The sequence below is a fragment of the Pogoniulus pusillus genome, chromosome 20, assembly GCF_015220805.1.
Source record: "Pogoniulus pusillus isolate bPogPus1 chromosome 20, bPogPus1.pri, whole genome shotgun sequence".
NCBI lineage: Eukaryota > Metazoa > Chordata > Aves > Piciformes > Lybiidae > Pogoniulus > Pogoniulus pusillus.
This window is the reverse complement of record NC_087283.1, coordinates 1,447,005-1,464,356: the sequence shown is the minus strand read 5'-3', so window position 1 is coordinate 1,464,356 and position 17,352 is coordinate 1,447,005. Positions and strand designations below refer to the sequence as shown.

Sequence of the window (17,352 nt, the reverse complement as noted above, 5' to 3'; positions counted from 1 at the left end):
TTCTGCCAGTGTACACCACGGTTAAGCATCTTCGCTGCTACTGAACTTGCTGGCTTACTTCTGGGCTAGGAGAGATTTCACCTAGTCTGCACCAACTGCGGCTGCTACCGCTGCAACCTTCCTGCCACACTGCGGCCTGTTTGCCCACTCTGCTTACTGGTTCTCCCCGGGGACATTCCTTGTGTGATAGCAGCACCAAGATACTAAAGCTGTCACTGCAAAACCGAATTACTCAGGAAAGTGTGGCTCTGCTCCATTACTGGAATAATACACCCCAAAGTGTGAAGAGAAGCCACGTTGTGTCAGTACCTGCATTCTACTTAGTTCAACCAAGCCATATTTTAGGAAGGTCCAGGGATGTCACTGACATCAGCCAAGAGCTGCTGTGGCTGAACCATACTCACACCACACCCACATGTTATGACCTTGCCACAAGCTTCCCATTTCCTGCACCAATGTGCCCACTGCCTGCAGCAGTGTCCAACCACATGCTTGGTGGTTTCTGTCACAAGTGTTTTTTTTCTTGCACATACAACACAATAAACCCACCCAAAAACATTAATTGCTTTAAACTTTCATTGATTAAGAGAACTCAATTGACACAGCACTAACATGTATCAGGTTCCAACAGAAAAAGAGTCATTTTAACACCACAGCCTTTTCTTACAAATGGTATTATGCATGAACTGTAAGATTCAGATCAAATGTTACATAATTTAACCTTCCTGAACACTAAAGTTCAAAAAAGCCCACCATGAATTTTACTGACAAAGATTCTGATAGCTATGGGAACATCCTTTTTGTTGAAACCCTTATCAAATAACATGTAATTTAAATTTTCAAGGCATAACAACTCTGTCAGTGAAGGTTATCGCTGGAAAAACACGTGTCCCAGCCAGACTAAACTCTCCAAGGGGTGGTTGTGGTGACAATACCTCATGGGTAAAAATGCTGCTGTTCTACGCTCTACAATAAACCCCAAAACACTCTTGAAAGATGTTCTTAGGATTTTCTTTATCATCTTTGGATTTTTTCTTGCCTCTGTGAAATGGAGACAAAAAAAAGGTATCAAGGCTAATAGAGACACAAAACACTGCAAACCATTCAGAGACTCACAGAATGGGTTGGAAGGATCATCCAGTTCCGACCCTCTGCCATGGGCAGGGACACCTCCTACTACACCAGGTTGCTCAAGGCCTCATCCAACTTGGCCTTGAACACCTCCAGGGAGGGAGTATCCACAACATTTCCAGGCAGCCTTTTCCACTGTCTCCCCCCACTCTCTGTTATCTCAGTTTTCCAAAATTTAAAAGAGAAGGAAAATGTAGGCACAAACTACTGCACTAGTTGAGAAAATAGTTCAGTAGAACCCCACTGAACACCCCTACCCCAAAGCCCAGCAGAAATGCTTCAGACCCCATCACAAACAGCACCACTGAGTAAGGATGTGTTAAAGCTGGGGAGAACTGCCTGAGAGATCTGTGCAGACACCAGCTCCCTCAAACACATTCATTTAGCATCCTTAACTCAAATTCTTCTCCTCATGTCCTGTCAGGTTTGAAGTAAAATCTACTGGAAAACTGAACCTAGTCTTATAAAGGAAAGTTTCTTTGATGAACTTGACTATACAAATATGTTAATAGCAACAAGAAGATTTTCATTATATCTTTTTCTCATTGTTAACACTTGATGATTATTTACACATTGGAAGCAACAGCAAACAATAAGCATTAACTCGTGCATCACTAATGCTAGCACTGAAAGCACAAGAAGGGAAATTTGTAGCCATTTCTCTCTGACAGCAGCACAGGTGCTTTTCTCCCTGCCTTGCCTTGACCTAAATTCAAACCCTGATCTTTAAGCTACACTAATTACAGAATTAATTTTCTGGAAACACTCACACTTTTTGTATACAGGTACCAAGTTATAGTCAGCAGTCCAATGAACGCTCACATCCTCTTCATCTCTCTCTGAAGTACCTGAGATGTTGTTTCTTGCTAGAGTGGAAACACATTAAAAACCCCAAACAATAAAATGTTATGCATCTTAAAAAAAACAAACCACAAAGCAGATGTTTTATGAATTTAAGACAGAACCATCTTTTGAGCCGCACTACTCACACTTTTTACACGTAGGTATCAAGTTATAGTCAGCAGTCCAACTAGTATTTGTACTGTGATCAGCTCTCGTTGAAGTATCCAATGTGAGTTTTTTAACTGGAGTGAAAATGCCTTAAAAAAGACAAACAATAAAATGTTATGCATCATAAAAAGCAAACAAACCCAAGAGAAAACAACAAAAAACCCACCCAACCAAACAACCTACACCACAGAACAAAAGTAATGGTTTAGGCACTGTAATTTAAGACAGACCCATCTTTGGAGCCACATTGCTGTCTGGTCTTGGAAGACAGACTGGAGAATTCAGTTTACTTCAGATGTTTGCCTGCTGAAGGTAATCTATTAGTGTAAGGGGCTTTTAAAGAGAAACCAAGCTGTTGGGGGTTTTTGGAATTTTATGACACCTCCACAGCTATCAGTCAAATTAATTTCCCAGTCTCTTTTTTGGGAACAGGAGACTGAAAATAAATTCCTGATGGATGAGCTGCTTTTAGAACATTAGAATGAAATGACCTTGTTATGATGCCATACAATGAATCATAGAATCACAGAATGGTTTGGGTTGGAAAGGACCTTAAAGATCATCTACTTCCAGCCCCACTGCCACAGACAGGGACACCTGCTAGAGCAGATTCACACCTTTCAACTCTATCTGTTGCTTCTATGAGTACTTGACTAACTCTGCCAAAAAGAGTCTCATGGAAGCCTGTGATGATGATAGATCTCTACTGCCAGGAAATACATGAGTTACAAGGAATGTGTCCCTGGAGATATTCAGGGTTAGGCTCAACAAGGCTCTGAGCAACCTGATCTAGCAGAGGGTGTCCCTGTTCACAGCAGGGAGGTTGGACCAGATGACCTTTGGAGGTCCCTTCCCACCCAAACCATTCTATGGTCTTCAAAACCAAAGTGTTTAGTTCCGATTTCACTTCGTATAAATCACTGCTAAATAAAAATCAAAATGAATGATTTTACAAGAGCAGGATGACCAAAATCAGGCCAAAAGAAGTTTAAATCTGTTTTAGAAGCACAGGTAGAACTACAAAAAGATGAATTCAATCTTCGTTACTCCCGTAAAGCGCATTTCCACCGCTACTACAAGCGGTCAACGTGCGAAGCTTTTTTCTGTATCTTTCTTCAGCTTCCAGCAGGACTTTGTGATGGTCACACTGGTATGGACAGCTTTGCAACATCTTGGTAAAGGTTTTACTGTTGAAGGACTGGCCTCCTGCTGTACAACCTGGGGGGAAAAAACAACATACACATTGTAGAAAGTGCAAATACGAATAGTAGAGAACTCATCACTAAGTCCAGCATTTTAATTTGCTCAGTTTGACTTCCAGTTTTCCATAAACATATCTCAAAAGAGGTTACACTTCAAGGTACCATCTTGAAACTGGAACTAAGTTACAATACTGCACTTCAACTCCAGAAGAACTGAAGCACCAAAGGAGGCACAGATTCTCTATAGAAGTAACAGTATTAGTGGGATGTGAAGAAAGGAGTCTTGGGTCCTTTGGCACATTTACCCAAAGTATAAAACATGTCTTTGCTTGCTGTACTGTGTTTTCTCTACATAGTAACAGTTCTCTGCATCAACCTGAATACCATCTTAAGTCTAGCCTAAGTATAGATTCCCTCACAGGAAGCCTCCCCATTGATTTTTGAGGGCGTTTCTAAGGTAATTTGTGGTTTAGCCCTTCTTGGATGTTCTGACAGTTAAGTTACATCACTTGAGGAAACCTGCACCATGAGGAAATCACAAGAGCAGCACTGGTACATACCTGCAATATTCTAGCCTAAGATAACACAGTGCTAACCCTCAGGTTGAACTTGGTTTGACAGCTTGGTTCCCTATGCCTAAGTGCTGCTCACAGGCAGGTTACAGATTTTTTTGGGGGTGGGGTTAGGGATAAACCTGGAGTCTTCTGGTTTGGTTTTTTGAAAATTATTTTGCTTCAATGAAGACCCCCAGGTTTGATTACAAGATCCACTTAGAAACCCTGAATACCACCAGCATTCTTAGAACCTGCTAATAGACCATGCTCAGAAAGAGGAAGATGGAGTAACTGAGGGCTGCAGTCATGGGCCACTATAAAACTGACCACTTGCTCTTCTTAAGAGCAGCAAGACAAAAATAACAAAAGGGCTGCAGAACAGTTGGGAGGAGGAAAACATCCACTTCTAAGTAGTTTTTGTAAGTAGTATGGCATCTCTTAAGCTATTGTATCTTCTATCTGTATATTCTATCTGTTAGTAAAAACTCACATTAAGAAAACATACAAAACCAGAACTGGAATATGGAAGCCTTATTTCAATGTTCCATTTTAGGGGCAGAACAAGGAAAGGAGGTCAGCATTACAGAATAGGTAATGCAACATTTCTGCATTGTCAGTTCACTTACTGCATTGCTGACTCTAAGACTTTCTTTGTAGACTCTTGAAAGGAAGAGCTAAGGTAATATTTACCTAAACACCTTAAACCTGCCATTTTGTGGGATGCAGATGTAGATGAAGTACTTCCTTCCTCCTTGGCTATCTCTGAGTGCAGTGAATAGGCATCTAAATAAGGAAGAAAAAAAAACATTAAGAAAATGCAACCTGTCTTCTGCTGTGGCAAACATGAATCAGCACCCATAGATTAAATGTCTTTCTATTAGCAGATTATTAAAGCTTCCTTCAAGTAACAAATGGAATTCCTGAAGTGAAATAACATTTATATTTTCATAAATCTATAATAAATACATTTAAGTTAGTGTCTTTTCATCACTCTCCCAAAGCACATTGCTTCAACTTGAACAAAGCAAGTTAACCCTGCAAACTTACACTGCTTAACTAAACTCTACAAACTTCATTTCTGCTCAGAGTCAAATGTTGAAAAATGACCTGCTGGAATAGTAATTATTCTCCATTTAGATGGGTATAACCTGCAGAACAGCTTGGTGACCTATAAAGCTACAAGTTGGGTTAAATAATAACCTAATTAGAAATTCTTAGAAAACTAAATTCCAAGTAAAAATGTGACAGATCCCACTTCTGAAACAAATGTGTCAGCTTAAGAAGATCAGTGCAAACCTGAAAAACATTTGTCTTACACATATGTTCAACATGTAGGAGCAGTACATGTTGATGTAGCTATAACATGTAGGAGTAGCTACAGGCAAAAGTAACTCTCACAGATAGGTTCTATCCCTCAAATCTTACAAATCCTGTACCCTTATGCATTCTCCATTGATGGCTTCTGTTGTTCAGTAAGGATTACATTCAGACTGAGCCTAAAACATTTATCTGCAACACATTCATTTGAATCATTAAAATCAATTCAAAAAAGACAGCAAAAGTCTATTTTAGAATAGAAATACACTAAATCGCACACAGACACATGGACCAATACAGGTTGGGAGGGACCTCGAGAGACCATCCAGTCCAAATCCCCAGCAAGAGCTGGTCACACAGCAACCCTCCTGCAGCCTTTCCTCACAGGAAATGTTCCACTGCTTGCAGCAGCTTTGTGGCTCTGTGCTGGACTCTTTCAAACAGTTCCTTGAGGTCCTTCTTGAACCGAGGGGCCCAGAACTGGCCACAATATTGCAGAGACAGCCTCATCAGGGCAGAGCTTCTCTTCCAAACCTATGCCAACTGCTCAAGTGTATTACATACAATGTACTCTGCCATCTAATGACACACAACACCTGATAAAAAAGTAGTGATAAAAACAGGCAAAACTAATTGAAATCTCATCAAGAACAAAATTCTTGAAGGAAGATGTTTAATGCTACGTACCTGATGTGCATTTCTGTTTCACACCTCGAACCTGTTCACTGGGAAGATCAAAATGTGAACTGATCAATCAACCTTAACTGCAAACTAACACACATTCCAAAGGCAAAACAAACCCCACATCAAATATATAAAACTTGAAAAAAGTCACTCTAATTATCCCAAGTGACTAAGCTTGTAGTATCCAGCACTGTGTGTCAGGAATCAGTCTGCCAGAGCTCTGTAACCAGCACCCTTGCAGTGCTGCTCCAGCCTTAGGACTGCTGGATGCTGGCCATTTGCAACTCTAATTCATGTAAAAAATTACTTAGATGTTCAGGAAAACTTTGGAAGTCTGTAGCCTTCATTGGATACTGCAATTGCTCTAAAACACAATTTCTTTTTTTGCCTTTCTTGCACTGATTAACTTTTATACAACATGCTATGGTTATCAAATATTTTTCTTTATCATCGATGACCTGAATGCCACAGGACCAAAGGAGCCTAATTCCTTGGGTTTAGCAGGTAACTCGTGTTTTCACACAAATAAATAGGCCAGGAGAGAGCACAGAATGCTAGCTTGGAATTTTTAACAGTCTAATTTCTTAATAGTTCTGTGCTTCAGAGGTTGGAACAACAAAGAGGATGTGTGAAGTTATGCTAATCAGTAGCAAACCAAAGTTTACCTGAATGTACCACAAAACATATGCTTGATAATCTCTGTAGTAGCTGCAAAGTTACAGTATAATTCATGCAAGAAAACTGCCCAACAGCAGGGTCCTGACAGCCCCATGAAAAAAAATCTAAGAGGAATGTGGAACTCAAATATTTTAAGGAGAGGTGTAGTTTTCTTCATATTCTGATTGCCTGTCTGGAGGGATATTCCAGATCTAAATTCAAGATAATGGAATCTGTATTAATCCTTGCAGGTTTCCTATAACTGATTTTTTGTTTGTTTATGAAAAATAAATGTAAGAAAAAAAACATGAAAGTAAGAGTGTATGTGAAAGCAAGTAGCACAAGAACAGCAAATGACAAAAGAAGGCTCTACCTTTCTCTTTCCATGCAAGGAAGGAATTTGATATCAGGGGGGAAAGCCAGGGAGGACTTTTTCCCGAGTTTGAAGGCAGCCCAATTTCATTTCTTTACAGAGCAGCTGTGTAACTACTACCCTCATAGTCGCTGCATATTACAGAAAACTTTGTCCTTTCATCCAAACCAATGAGTCACAACTTAATCTGCTGAGTCAGTGAGAATTTTGAGGCAAAACTTCACCATGCTGAAGGCATTAGACCGTGGCCCATAAGAGGCTCTCTACACAAGCCATCAGGAGCTTGCCATTCAGAGAAAAGACCAGAATGCCTATAAAGCTTGGATCTGGGATGGCAAAAACACCAGCACAGAATATTCCCTAGTGAGCTATGTCTTTTCACTAGCAGAAAAAGACACAGTTAGTTACAGGTCATTTAAAAGGCTGACATAAAATATAAAGCCACTGAAGAAAAGGAATTGGTGCTTCTGCTTAGGTGTGAGCTACTTACCTTACTTGGAGAACAGCCTGGTTTTTCACACAAGCAGTATTTTCATTTATAGTGTGACTTGGAAGTAGACTTTCTGTTTGCTGTTTAACAGCTGCACAAGGAGCGTTACTTAGTCCACATTGTCTAGAAGAAACATTTCCTGAACCCACAGTGTTCACTGTTTCACTTTTCTGTGGAAATGAATTTACAGGTGGAGCAGTAAGCTGATCACCTGACTTAGAGGCCACCTGAGGACAATGTACTTGTTTCTGTATTCTTTTCATGTGAGTTTTTGGATCATCAGGATTCACTTGATGGTATTTTGATGCTTCAGTATTGGCTTCTGGCGATCTGTCTACAAATACTGCTCCTTGCAGTCTTTCCTGTGTTGAGAAATACAAGTTAGGGACTGTACAAGCTGTCTCTCAAAGTAAGTTCCAGAGAAGCTTCAAAAACCCCCGAGAGAGCTGAGAGCCAACAAGACAGCTGTGCTGTTGAAGGGGTGGTTAAGTGATAATCTCAGGCTGAAACAATGGATTTCTACAAGACACTTGCAGAAATTAAAAGATTTACTTAGGAGTCAGCTAAACGAGGGAGAAACTTGCTGCTCTGCACCCAGAGACAGCAGTTGCACAGCACAAGGAGAACGTGAAACAACTCCACTGCAGTTTACCCTCACATTTTCCGTTCTCATCCATCCCATCACAGCTGTACATCACAAGCATTTAATGAGTGCAGATAGTTCAAATGATCAGCAACTAAAAACAAATCCAGCTCTTGCTTCTCCAACCTAAATGATCTCCCTTTTCTAGCAAATAGTGGTTTGTAATGAACTGCTTCACAAAAATGCAGATGCCTGCATTCTCTGGTTGCCCTGCATACTTCTAACGGCACAGCAATGGTAAAAGTTGCAGGCTGTAGCTGGATGGGGCACATCCAATGTCTAAGTATATTAAGTATTTCCTTTCTCCATAAACTCTGGAAAGATTTGCTTAGTTTTGTCCTACTGTGGTAAATGGGCCAACCTCATCATGTTCTTTTTCAAGCAAGCTTATTCTGTGTAAAATTTCTTTTGCTTTCCTCCAGTAGTCCTGTAGATTTCTTTTTCTGACTTGTGCCTCCAGCTCCTCTGCATTGCTCACATTTAGTGAATTATTGTTTGTTTTCAGGGACAACTGCTCAGCTTTATAAAATATAAAACAATGTTAACATTCCACAAGTTGTCAGCAAACAATTTCATCAGAAAAGATGACCACAGCCCCTCTACCTTAAACAAAACTCTTGCTTATGTTTTCAGGACAACACCAATCAGGTACTTCAGAGATTGGAGGACAAGCTGTCCTTCTGTTTCATTGGTAGTATTACATAGTCAATTACAAAGAAAACCTACAATAGCATACTTCAAAATATACCCTACTTGAAAAAATAAAGATCAGCATATTGTAATATTGCAAACTAATTGTAGTCAAGGTGATCAAATGCTTGATCACTTACACTATGGTACATACCCAGGAACTGAGTAGCAACTGCATGTCAAAGGACAATGTCAATATTGCACAAATAATTTATAGACAGGGAAGCTTCTACAAACTGATCCTACAAATAAAGGCTGCACAAACGCATTACTGAAATTTTAAACTTTGAGTTTGTTCGTGCCTGAATGCTGTTCGTGCCGCCAAATAAGCGACTTCTCTGTAAAAACTAAATATCTCCTCGAGTACATAGAATTACAAAGCTGCTGCAGTTGAAATCATTAGCAAGCCAACAGAACTTAGAAGACTGAAATCAGCTCTGTAACGTGTAAAGCATTAACAGTAAGCTTACTCATTCGTTTGCAGTTTTGCAGCACAAAAGTAGCAGCTTTGTTAAGTTCCTCATCCTGAGACTCAGTTAACACCTGAATCATAAGCGGCAGACCATTGTTCTGGAGCAGTTCACATTGGTTTTGTTCTAAATAGGGCGTTGTAAAGAAAAATCGATTGGTTTCAGCTTCACACACACTTAAGCTTACAGTGATTTTAGAAACTAATACTAGTAACTTTCAGGAAATTGTGAAAAACAGATGTTTCCACTACAGATCCAAGCATACTGCAAAGCCCTCCTCCCCAGGTCGCAGCAGCAGCAGCACTCTAGATCACGCAGCATGGTTTCACCGCAGCTCCGAGCTCTTGTCAGAGAACTGAAGGAGAACTGAGATAAATCATATGACAGAGCTCCAAGCTAATTTCATTGTCACCTAAAATATTTGCATGACGACTTCTCTATTTCTTTTCCACGGCTATATACTTCTAAAGTATACATACTTCATTTATGTGAGCCTCGAGATGCAGAGATAACAAAACCTTCAAGTTGTTATTATTGCTCTGCTAATTATAATTAGCAGTTTCATCCTGGTCTAGCTCATCTGTTCCTCACTAACTATGCAGTTAGCTACATTTTTTTATTGTGATCTCATTTGCAGTATGCATTCGTATCTGACCACTTTCTAAGAAGAGTTCTCATTTAACTTGATAAAACAAAGGTATCAAAAGATTAATTATTATTATTTTGTCAGCCTTGACATTTTAAGAATGCTTATTCCATTGGTTTAATCAGATTTCTCCTTGCAAGCCCTTTTCCACTGAGCTTTGGTGCAAACAATTCTTCATGAACTGAAAAAAGCAGACTTATTATCTATTGAAGTTGTTATTGACATTTAGAGGATGATAATCCACAAGGATTTTTTTAACATAATCTCCTTTTGTTTCTGAAGATACGCAAGACAAGCAGCGTAAGTAAACAATGATCACACAACTTCCCATACCGATTGCCTGCACAACCATAAAACATCAACTTCAGTGTTATATTTTCACCAGATTTGCTCTGGAAAGTCCTGAGGAGTCTGGCAAAGCCATTTCAGAGTCACCTACTGCTTCTGTTACTTCAAAACCAATACTGTTATATAGCTTTAAAAAGACTAACAGCCTTATAAACAGTGACCAGAAGCAGAATATAACAAGGGCCACTAAAACAAATCCCAAAAAGACTTATTTGGAATGTAAGTATTGGAGGAGATCTCAGGTCTGAATGAATTTTGCCCTGTAATACCCAAGCCCAGCTCTGACTTCTTGCATAATCGTCTACTTTTTCTAAGCTCTTAAAGACACCATTAAAAGGCTTTAACGTTTAAAGAAGGGCCATTATAGTGATCATTTTCCTGTATTTTATTACATTATTCAAATTTCTCTCCTGTTCCAGTCTTGATGAAATGACACCACTGAAGTAGTGTATGAGAATGTAGTAGAAACAAAAAAAAGGAACATAAGAAAATCTTACCACAACCTTCAGTACAGTGTCCAATTGCTAGAATAATACTGATTTTTTCTCCAATATCCAGAGTGTCGTTGGACAGCAGCTTCAGTAGCTCTGACACAGTGTGATACTTTGTCAAGACAACACCCATGGCAGCTATTATGTTAAAAATTATTTGAGGAAAAATAAACTAGATAGCAAGGATACAGGCATCATAAGCAGAAAACGCTGTTCTTCAGGGGAACTCTACAGACCTTTCAAAGCTTTATGTCAGCTCAGTCCTGCTCTCTTTAGCGCTTGACATTACCACACCCTTCCTAGGGCAGCAGCTCTGCCCATGCTACTCCCCATATCCAACACTGCCCTTTCTCCCAGATTGTGCTGCATGGGAATCACAGAAAACAGCCAGTTGGAAGTGACCTCCAAGATCATCCAGCCCGACCCTTGACCCAGCAATGCAAGAGTCAACAGTAAACCATGTCCTTAAGCATCAGGTCCACAGGCTGCTTGAACACCTCCAGGGACGGTGACTCCAGCACTCCCTGGGCAGACCATTCCCACATCTGATAACCCTCTCTGTGAGGAAAAGTTTCCTAGCATCCAGCCTGAACAGCCCCTGGCACAGCTTGAAACCATTTCCTCTGGTCCTGTTGCTTGACACCAAGCAGAAGAGGCTGCCCCCTCCTCAGTCCAACAGGTAGTTGTAGAGAGCAATGAGGTCTCTCCTCAGCCTCCTCCAGACTGAGCAACTCCAGCACTCTCAGACACTCCTCATAAGCCAGGAACTCCAGGCCCTTCACAAGCCCCCTTGCCCTTCTGTGAACACGCTCCAGCTCTTCAATGTCCTTCCTGAAGCCAGGGACCCAAAACTGAACACAGTACTTGTGTTGTGGCCTCACCAGTGCTGAGCAAAGGCAGATGATCACTTTCCTACTGGCCACCGTGTTTCAAACACAAGCCAGGATACCACTGGCCTTCCTGGTCACCCTGCTAACTCGTATTTAATTGACTGTCAACAAGAACCACCAGGTCCCTCTCAGAGTCAGTTTCCAACCATATACCCCTAGTCTGTAGCTTACCATGGGGTAGTTGTGACCCAAGCTAAGCACCTAACACTTGGCCTTGTTGAACTTCATACATTTAGCTTTGGCCCATCGGTCTAACCGATGGGGAGAGACACCTGTTTCACCGTGCAGGAACCTGCTTCCATTCACCACCGGTGTGAGATCGGATGATTGCATCTGCTTTGGGGAAACCACCAGCTCTGCCTCACACTCCCGAATGTTTCTCAGCCTGCTCACCTGCTTTGGGAGTTGTGTTTCAGAGTGGATGAGCTCCTGTAGCTGGGTATGTCTCCCACAAATGAACTCCGTACTGCCCTCCCGCACTGCTTTAATTGCTGCCCACGATGCCCGCACGGGTGAGTCCTTTCCCTCGAGTTTAGTCTGGGTAGCTGCATCAACGAGACGGGGGCCAGCAGATGCAGCAGCCATAGTCATTTTCCGAGTAGACACCATTGGTCCCACAACGAAGCTAACCTCCAGCCGCACACCTCCCTCACCTGCTGCAACTGCGGCGCAACCAGCGGCGCCAGCCGCCGCACCACGCCTTTATCGCCGCGCCGCGCTCCTCTGCCTGGCGCCCCCTAGCGGTGCCTGAATAGCCCCCGGAGCCTGCGCCCCCGGCCGAGTTTCGCAGCTCTCTCGCGAGAGGAGCCGGCTGAGAGGCAGGGGCTGGGGTCGGAAGGGGGCGGGAAAAGGGCACGTGTGGACATGGCGCCTAGGGACATGGTTTAATAGTCGTGGTGGTCTGCTGATGTTTGGACTCGATGATCTTAGAGGTATATTCCAGCCCATTCTGTGATTCTATGAGTAGCACAGATTCCTCAGCAAGATCAGAGGATTCTCAGACTCTTCTGATCCTCATCAGGATAGCCTTATCCAGGCAGTAAAGCTGTGTTAGGCTGACACACATTTGCCCAGCTCTGTGCCCGTTTCTAAAGCTTCCAAAGGCAGGGACCTACAGAAACACAGCCATCTCCAGGATCCAAGGAGACTACCATGCCCAGCTCTCAGCTTTACTCACACCAAACCAGCTCTAGCTCCTTATTTGTAATTTCCACTAGTTTCCATGTCACTGTTTGTTTGAGCAGCCATGGGAAAGGAACCCACCTCAGATGAACTGGATCACTTCCCACATAAATGTTCCATGTCCACAATATAAACTGGCATGTATCTAACTTCTTATTTTTTTTTACTATCAATTCATATCCCTTCTCCACCAAATCCAGGCTTTACAAACTGCATCTTAAGATGACCATATATACAAAATAGCAAACAGACTTTTCACTCACAGTCATTAGCAATGCAGGCATCCAAAGTCTTTGTTATTACTACTGCAAGTTTTGTGCTTGAGTGACTCATACAGGAATGGTCCATCAGCCTGACCAGAACTTTAGCTAATGTGTCCAATCCTCCAACAGATACAAAGTATTGCTGTACATATGCTTAGAGAAAACAAAAAAGGAGGGAGGTGTCTTAAATAATACAATTTGCAAACTATTTTAGCATGTTATCAACCACCACAAATTTCCTGTGCATGCATTAATCCTTACATTTGCACCCATACAACAGAACTGAAGTTGGATATAAATTAATCTCAAGAAATGCATCAATTGTCTTACACAGTAGTTACAGGAAACACAGAGCCCTAATGCATGCATACAAACAGCAAACATCACACCCGAGTTCTACCTAAGTCATTGATTTCAGAGATGTGATAATGGGAGGTATCCCTGCCTATAGCAGGGGCTTGGAACTGGATGATTTTGAGGTCACTTCCAACCTCAACCATTCTATGACTAACATTCATAAAATAATTTTAGCCACACTTTCCAAATAGTTTTCACAGACCTTACCAAATGCAGCTTGTGACAATTTGTGCACTTAAGCACAATGAAGCCTAAGTAAAGAAGAATATGGTTTTCAGAGTAAAAATTGGAAGAACAGCCAATAAATTCATAGATACTGTCAAAAAGATATAAAACATTTAACTATTGATTTAAACTTACCAAAAATAAAGCAGACAAAACTATTTAAAGCTTACGCTGCACTTACTATTATTTGCAACTGTGAGAGCAACAAATGAACAAATAGGCCGAACTATCTCAGGCTCTGTGCAACTGTCCAGCCACTCTTTAGCATACAGAAATACTGAACAGCAAATGTTTTGGTTATCTTCTGGAAAAAAAGTAAAACCAAATAACTGCAAATCAGAATGCAATACGAATAGCAAAAATGACAACAGACTCTTGTCACATGTGAGACTACTTTGAACTTTCTGTCGCGATTTTAAGAGCAACTCACCGTTCTGAGGATTGTTAACACAGGCACAGAGAGTGCTGCAGACTGAAGACCACAGCTGGTAGCACTGATTAGGGGCTTCATCTGGCAGATTTATCTCAGATGACGAAAGAGTTGTTCTGTTACAAGCAAAGGAAACCAGTCCCAGATAGTCAAGCAAACCTAAATGGAACCTACTTAGTCTATCATTTTTCTGTTTCAATTGCAACTGTTTGCTTACCTAAACAACTGTAGCAGAAGGCCTATGCAGCCTGTGTCCCTGACATAGGTTTGCCCACTTTCTGAACAAGAACACACACAATACATGCAACTTGAGAGAAAATTTAATGTCAAGTTTAATTTATACACCTACATTCTAAGCATATAGCTAAAATACCCCAAACCAAATGTAACATCACACTAACACATAGGCCAAAATATTCCATTTCTTTCTATGTCTGTATTTTTCTGAACATTGTCAGTAACTACTTGTTTGCTTTTACTTTTTAGACTATAATTTCATTTATAGAACTAAAACACTTTGCTAGTTAAGAAAATCCCAGCGAGCTATGATCTATTTACACACTTCAGGTTCAATTCCATGCAGCCATTCATCTTTGTACGTTAACTTTACCAAAGATTTATTTAAGTGTTCCAACCCTTGGTAATGCAGATTGGAAAATAGCAAAACTTGGTATTACAGCATAGAAAAAAAGAAAACAACTTACTATTATTTGAAACTAGTACTAAGATGACATAAACAGCCATCCTTTTCAACTTCACACCAGAATCCTCATTAATTAAAAATAAAGTGAGGTCTTCAAACAATGCAGAAGTACATAAGGTTTGTTGACAATAAACTGAAACCATAAAATAAAGACCATTAATCATAGAATCATAGAATCAATCAGGTTGGAAGAGACCTCCAAGAGGATCCAGTCCAACCTATCCCCCAGCCCTAGCCAGTCAACCAGTCCTCAAGCAAGCTATTCATAACCCTAAAAAATAAAGCCAGAAATAGTAGAGAGACAGCACAAGCAGAAGTAGTAAGATGGGATGGTAACTGACTCAGAAAAACAACTGATATTACCCATTACCATTGCTCTCTATTATCATTCCTAAGGTAAATAAAGCTGCTTCCTTTACTATGCAATGAGCACTTGACTTTGCAAGGTCATTGATAAACATCAAACCACCAATTTCTCGAAAATATTCACTGGCTTCACCTAGAACAGAGAAAAAAAATAAACTTTTGCTTTTGTTTCTCTGTAGAACTGAAATTCCAAGATGTTACAGCTTCTCAAGCCATACATCCTTTAGGCAGGTTATTTTACATTGTGAACAGACACAAGGAAAAAAAGCTTCTTACAGTTTTGTTGACAAATGGAATAAATGGTGATCAAAGCTTCCTTCTGAGATGTGGGACAGTCCATCTGATATTTAAGGCATTCAAGCAGTAAGTTCAGATCTGTTTTCATATCTGTAGGAACAAACCACAAAAGAACTTGATGTAAATTGTTATCTTTTAGTTATATGAATCTATTTAGTATTGTTGTCCCAAAACTGGCTTCTTTACCCAGTGTGCAAAGACCAATCAACTCACCCAGTTTGGGGACAACAGTGTTACAGTACACCCCTGAGCAAAAATAAATAAATAAACCCCTGAGCAAAACCCGAGACTCTGTCCAGCAGATAGAGGGAGGTTCTCCTCTGCCCTGCTGGGACCACATCTTAAGTACTGCCTTCAGTTTTGGGCTCCCCAGTTGAAGAGGGACAGGGATCTGCTGGAGAGGGTCCAACGGAGGGCTATGAGGATGATGAGGGGACTGGAACACTGCCTGATGAGGAGAGGCTGAGGGACCTGGGGCTGCTTAGTCTGGAGAAGAGAAGACCGAGAGGGGATCTAAAAATGTCTGTAACTATCTGAGGGCTGGGGGTCAGGAGTGGGGGGGACAGGCTCTGCTCACTTGCTCCTGGGGATAGGACAAGGAGCAATGGATGGAAGCTGCAGCACAGGAGGTTCCAGCTCAACACAAGGGGGAACTTCTTTCCTGTAAGGGTCCCAGAGCACTGGCACAGACTGCCCAGAGAGGCTGTGGAGTCTCCTTCTCTGGAGGCTTTCAAGGCCTGTCTGGATGTATCCCTATGTGACCTGAGCTAGATTGTGTGGTCCTGCTCTGGCAGGGGGGTTGGACTGGATGATCTCTTTGGGTCCCTTCCAACCCCTGGCATCCTGTGAGCCTGTGATCCTGGGATCTATAAACAGCAAACAGAATCTAAACAGTTCTGCCTCATGGTTTGTTCTTTGAGCATGATTTCCTTTGCTAAAGTAACAACTCACTTTTAGTCTTTCTGCACTTCAAATACTTTTAGTATCTGTTAGTAAAAGTGATGCACATGGCTAAACATTAAATTCACAGTTGCAAGGCACATGAAGTGTATTTAAGTGCATAACACAGAACCAGAGTGAAAATGCAGTTGAAACTCCACAGAGTGAACATGGAATTGAAAGGAGCAAGACTCCCTGTACAATATTTTGTTTAGTTACAGAATACTTCATCTCTTAGCACAGCAGCTAGAGGCTTGAATCAGGTTGCTAGGTTAGTAAGTGAACACAAAGCATTTTCTGGGCACTTATGTCCAACTTTAGGCCGGCAAATCACTTTGAAAAAAAATTTTCTTAATCTCCTGAGTACAATAAAAATGCTTATTTGATATTCATTTGCGACAGTAAAATCAGATATTGTACAGTTTAACAACTTGTAAGGTTTAGCTATTCTCTATGACATTACAATACAACTAAAAAGTGGGTAAACAATAGCCAAAAAAGGTGAGTTTGTGGTGGCCTAATTTACTGTTTGGAACTTTGCCACTCAATTTACCTTTTAGGAATACAAAAATCTGGCATCAAGGAAAGAGGACATTTCCCCAACAGCTCAGCACTCCATGTCAGCCCTACCACAGTCTAAAAATGCTTGAGATAGTGAATGATAAATTATTTTGGGTCTCTTACCACACTGTTTTGTCTGCACCTTTTCATTGTCCATTTTTGCCGTGTCACTGTGTTCTGCAATGGCAAGGGAAAGTGTTTTCTTCTCTGCTTACACTGGCAGTGTTTAGAACATATGCAGTGCATATTTTTCCCCCAAACCACTCCAATTTCCTGTTTTTACACTATCATCTGACACACAGTGTAATGTGCTCTTGCCTGGCAAAGGTTTCTTTGGAAATGCAGTGGTTTAGAGTCAGACTGCATTCATAACTGCTATGGTATTATGTTTTCAAAGCAAACATTTTGCATAAATCAGGTGATTCCATGCTG

The 17,352-nt window shown here is 41.1% G+C and overlaps 1 protein-coding gene across 1 annotated transcript; it reads right to left on the bottom strand.

Annotated features, from left to right (window-relative positions):
• Positions 1 to 558: 558 nt before the first annotated feature.
• Positions 559 to 17,077, bottom strand: TERB1 (telomere repeat binding bouquet formation protein 1). Its single transcript, XM_064159915.1, has 18 exons — positions 17,044 to 17,077; positions 15,400 to 15,510; positions 15,128 to 15,256; positions 14,759 to 14,890; positions 14,272 to 14,332; positions 14,055 to 14,170; positions 13,806 to 13,928; positions 13,043 to 13,195; positions 10,714 to 10,845; positions 9,223 to 9,348; positions 8,424 to 8,581; positions 7,420 to 7,781; positions 5,903 to 5,961; positions 4,589 to 4,681; positions 3,190 to 3,360; positions 2,121 to 2,231; positions 1,902 to 1,997; positions 559 to 1,041 (listed from the first exon to the last, which is right to left on the bottom strand). Coding segments are annotated over exons 1-18 (2,169 nt in total). The 3' UTR covers positions 559 to 1,039.
• Between the last annotated feature and the right edge of the window lie 275 nt (positions 17,078 to 17,352).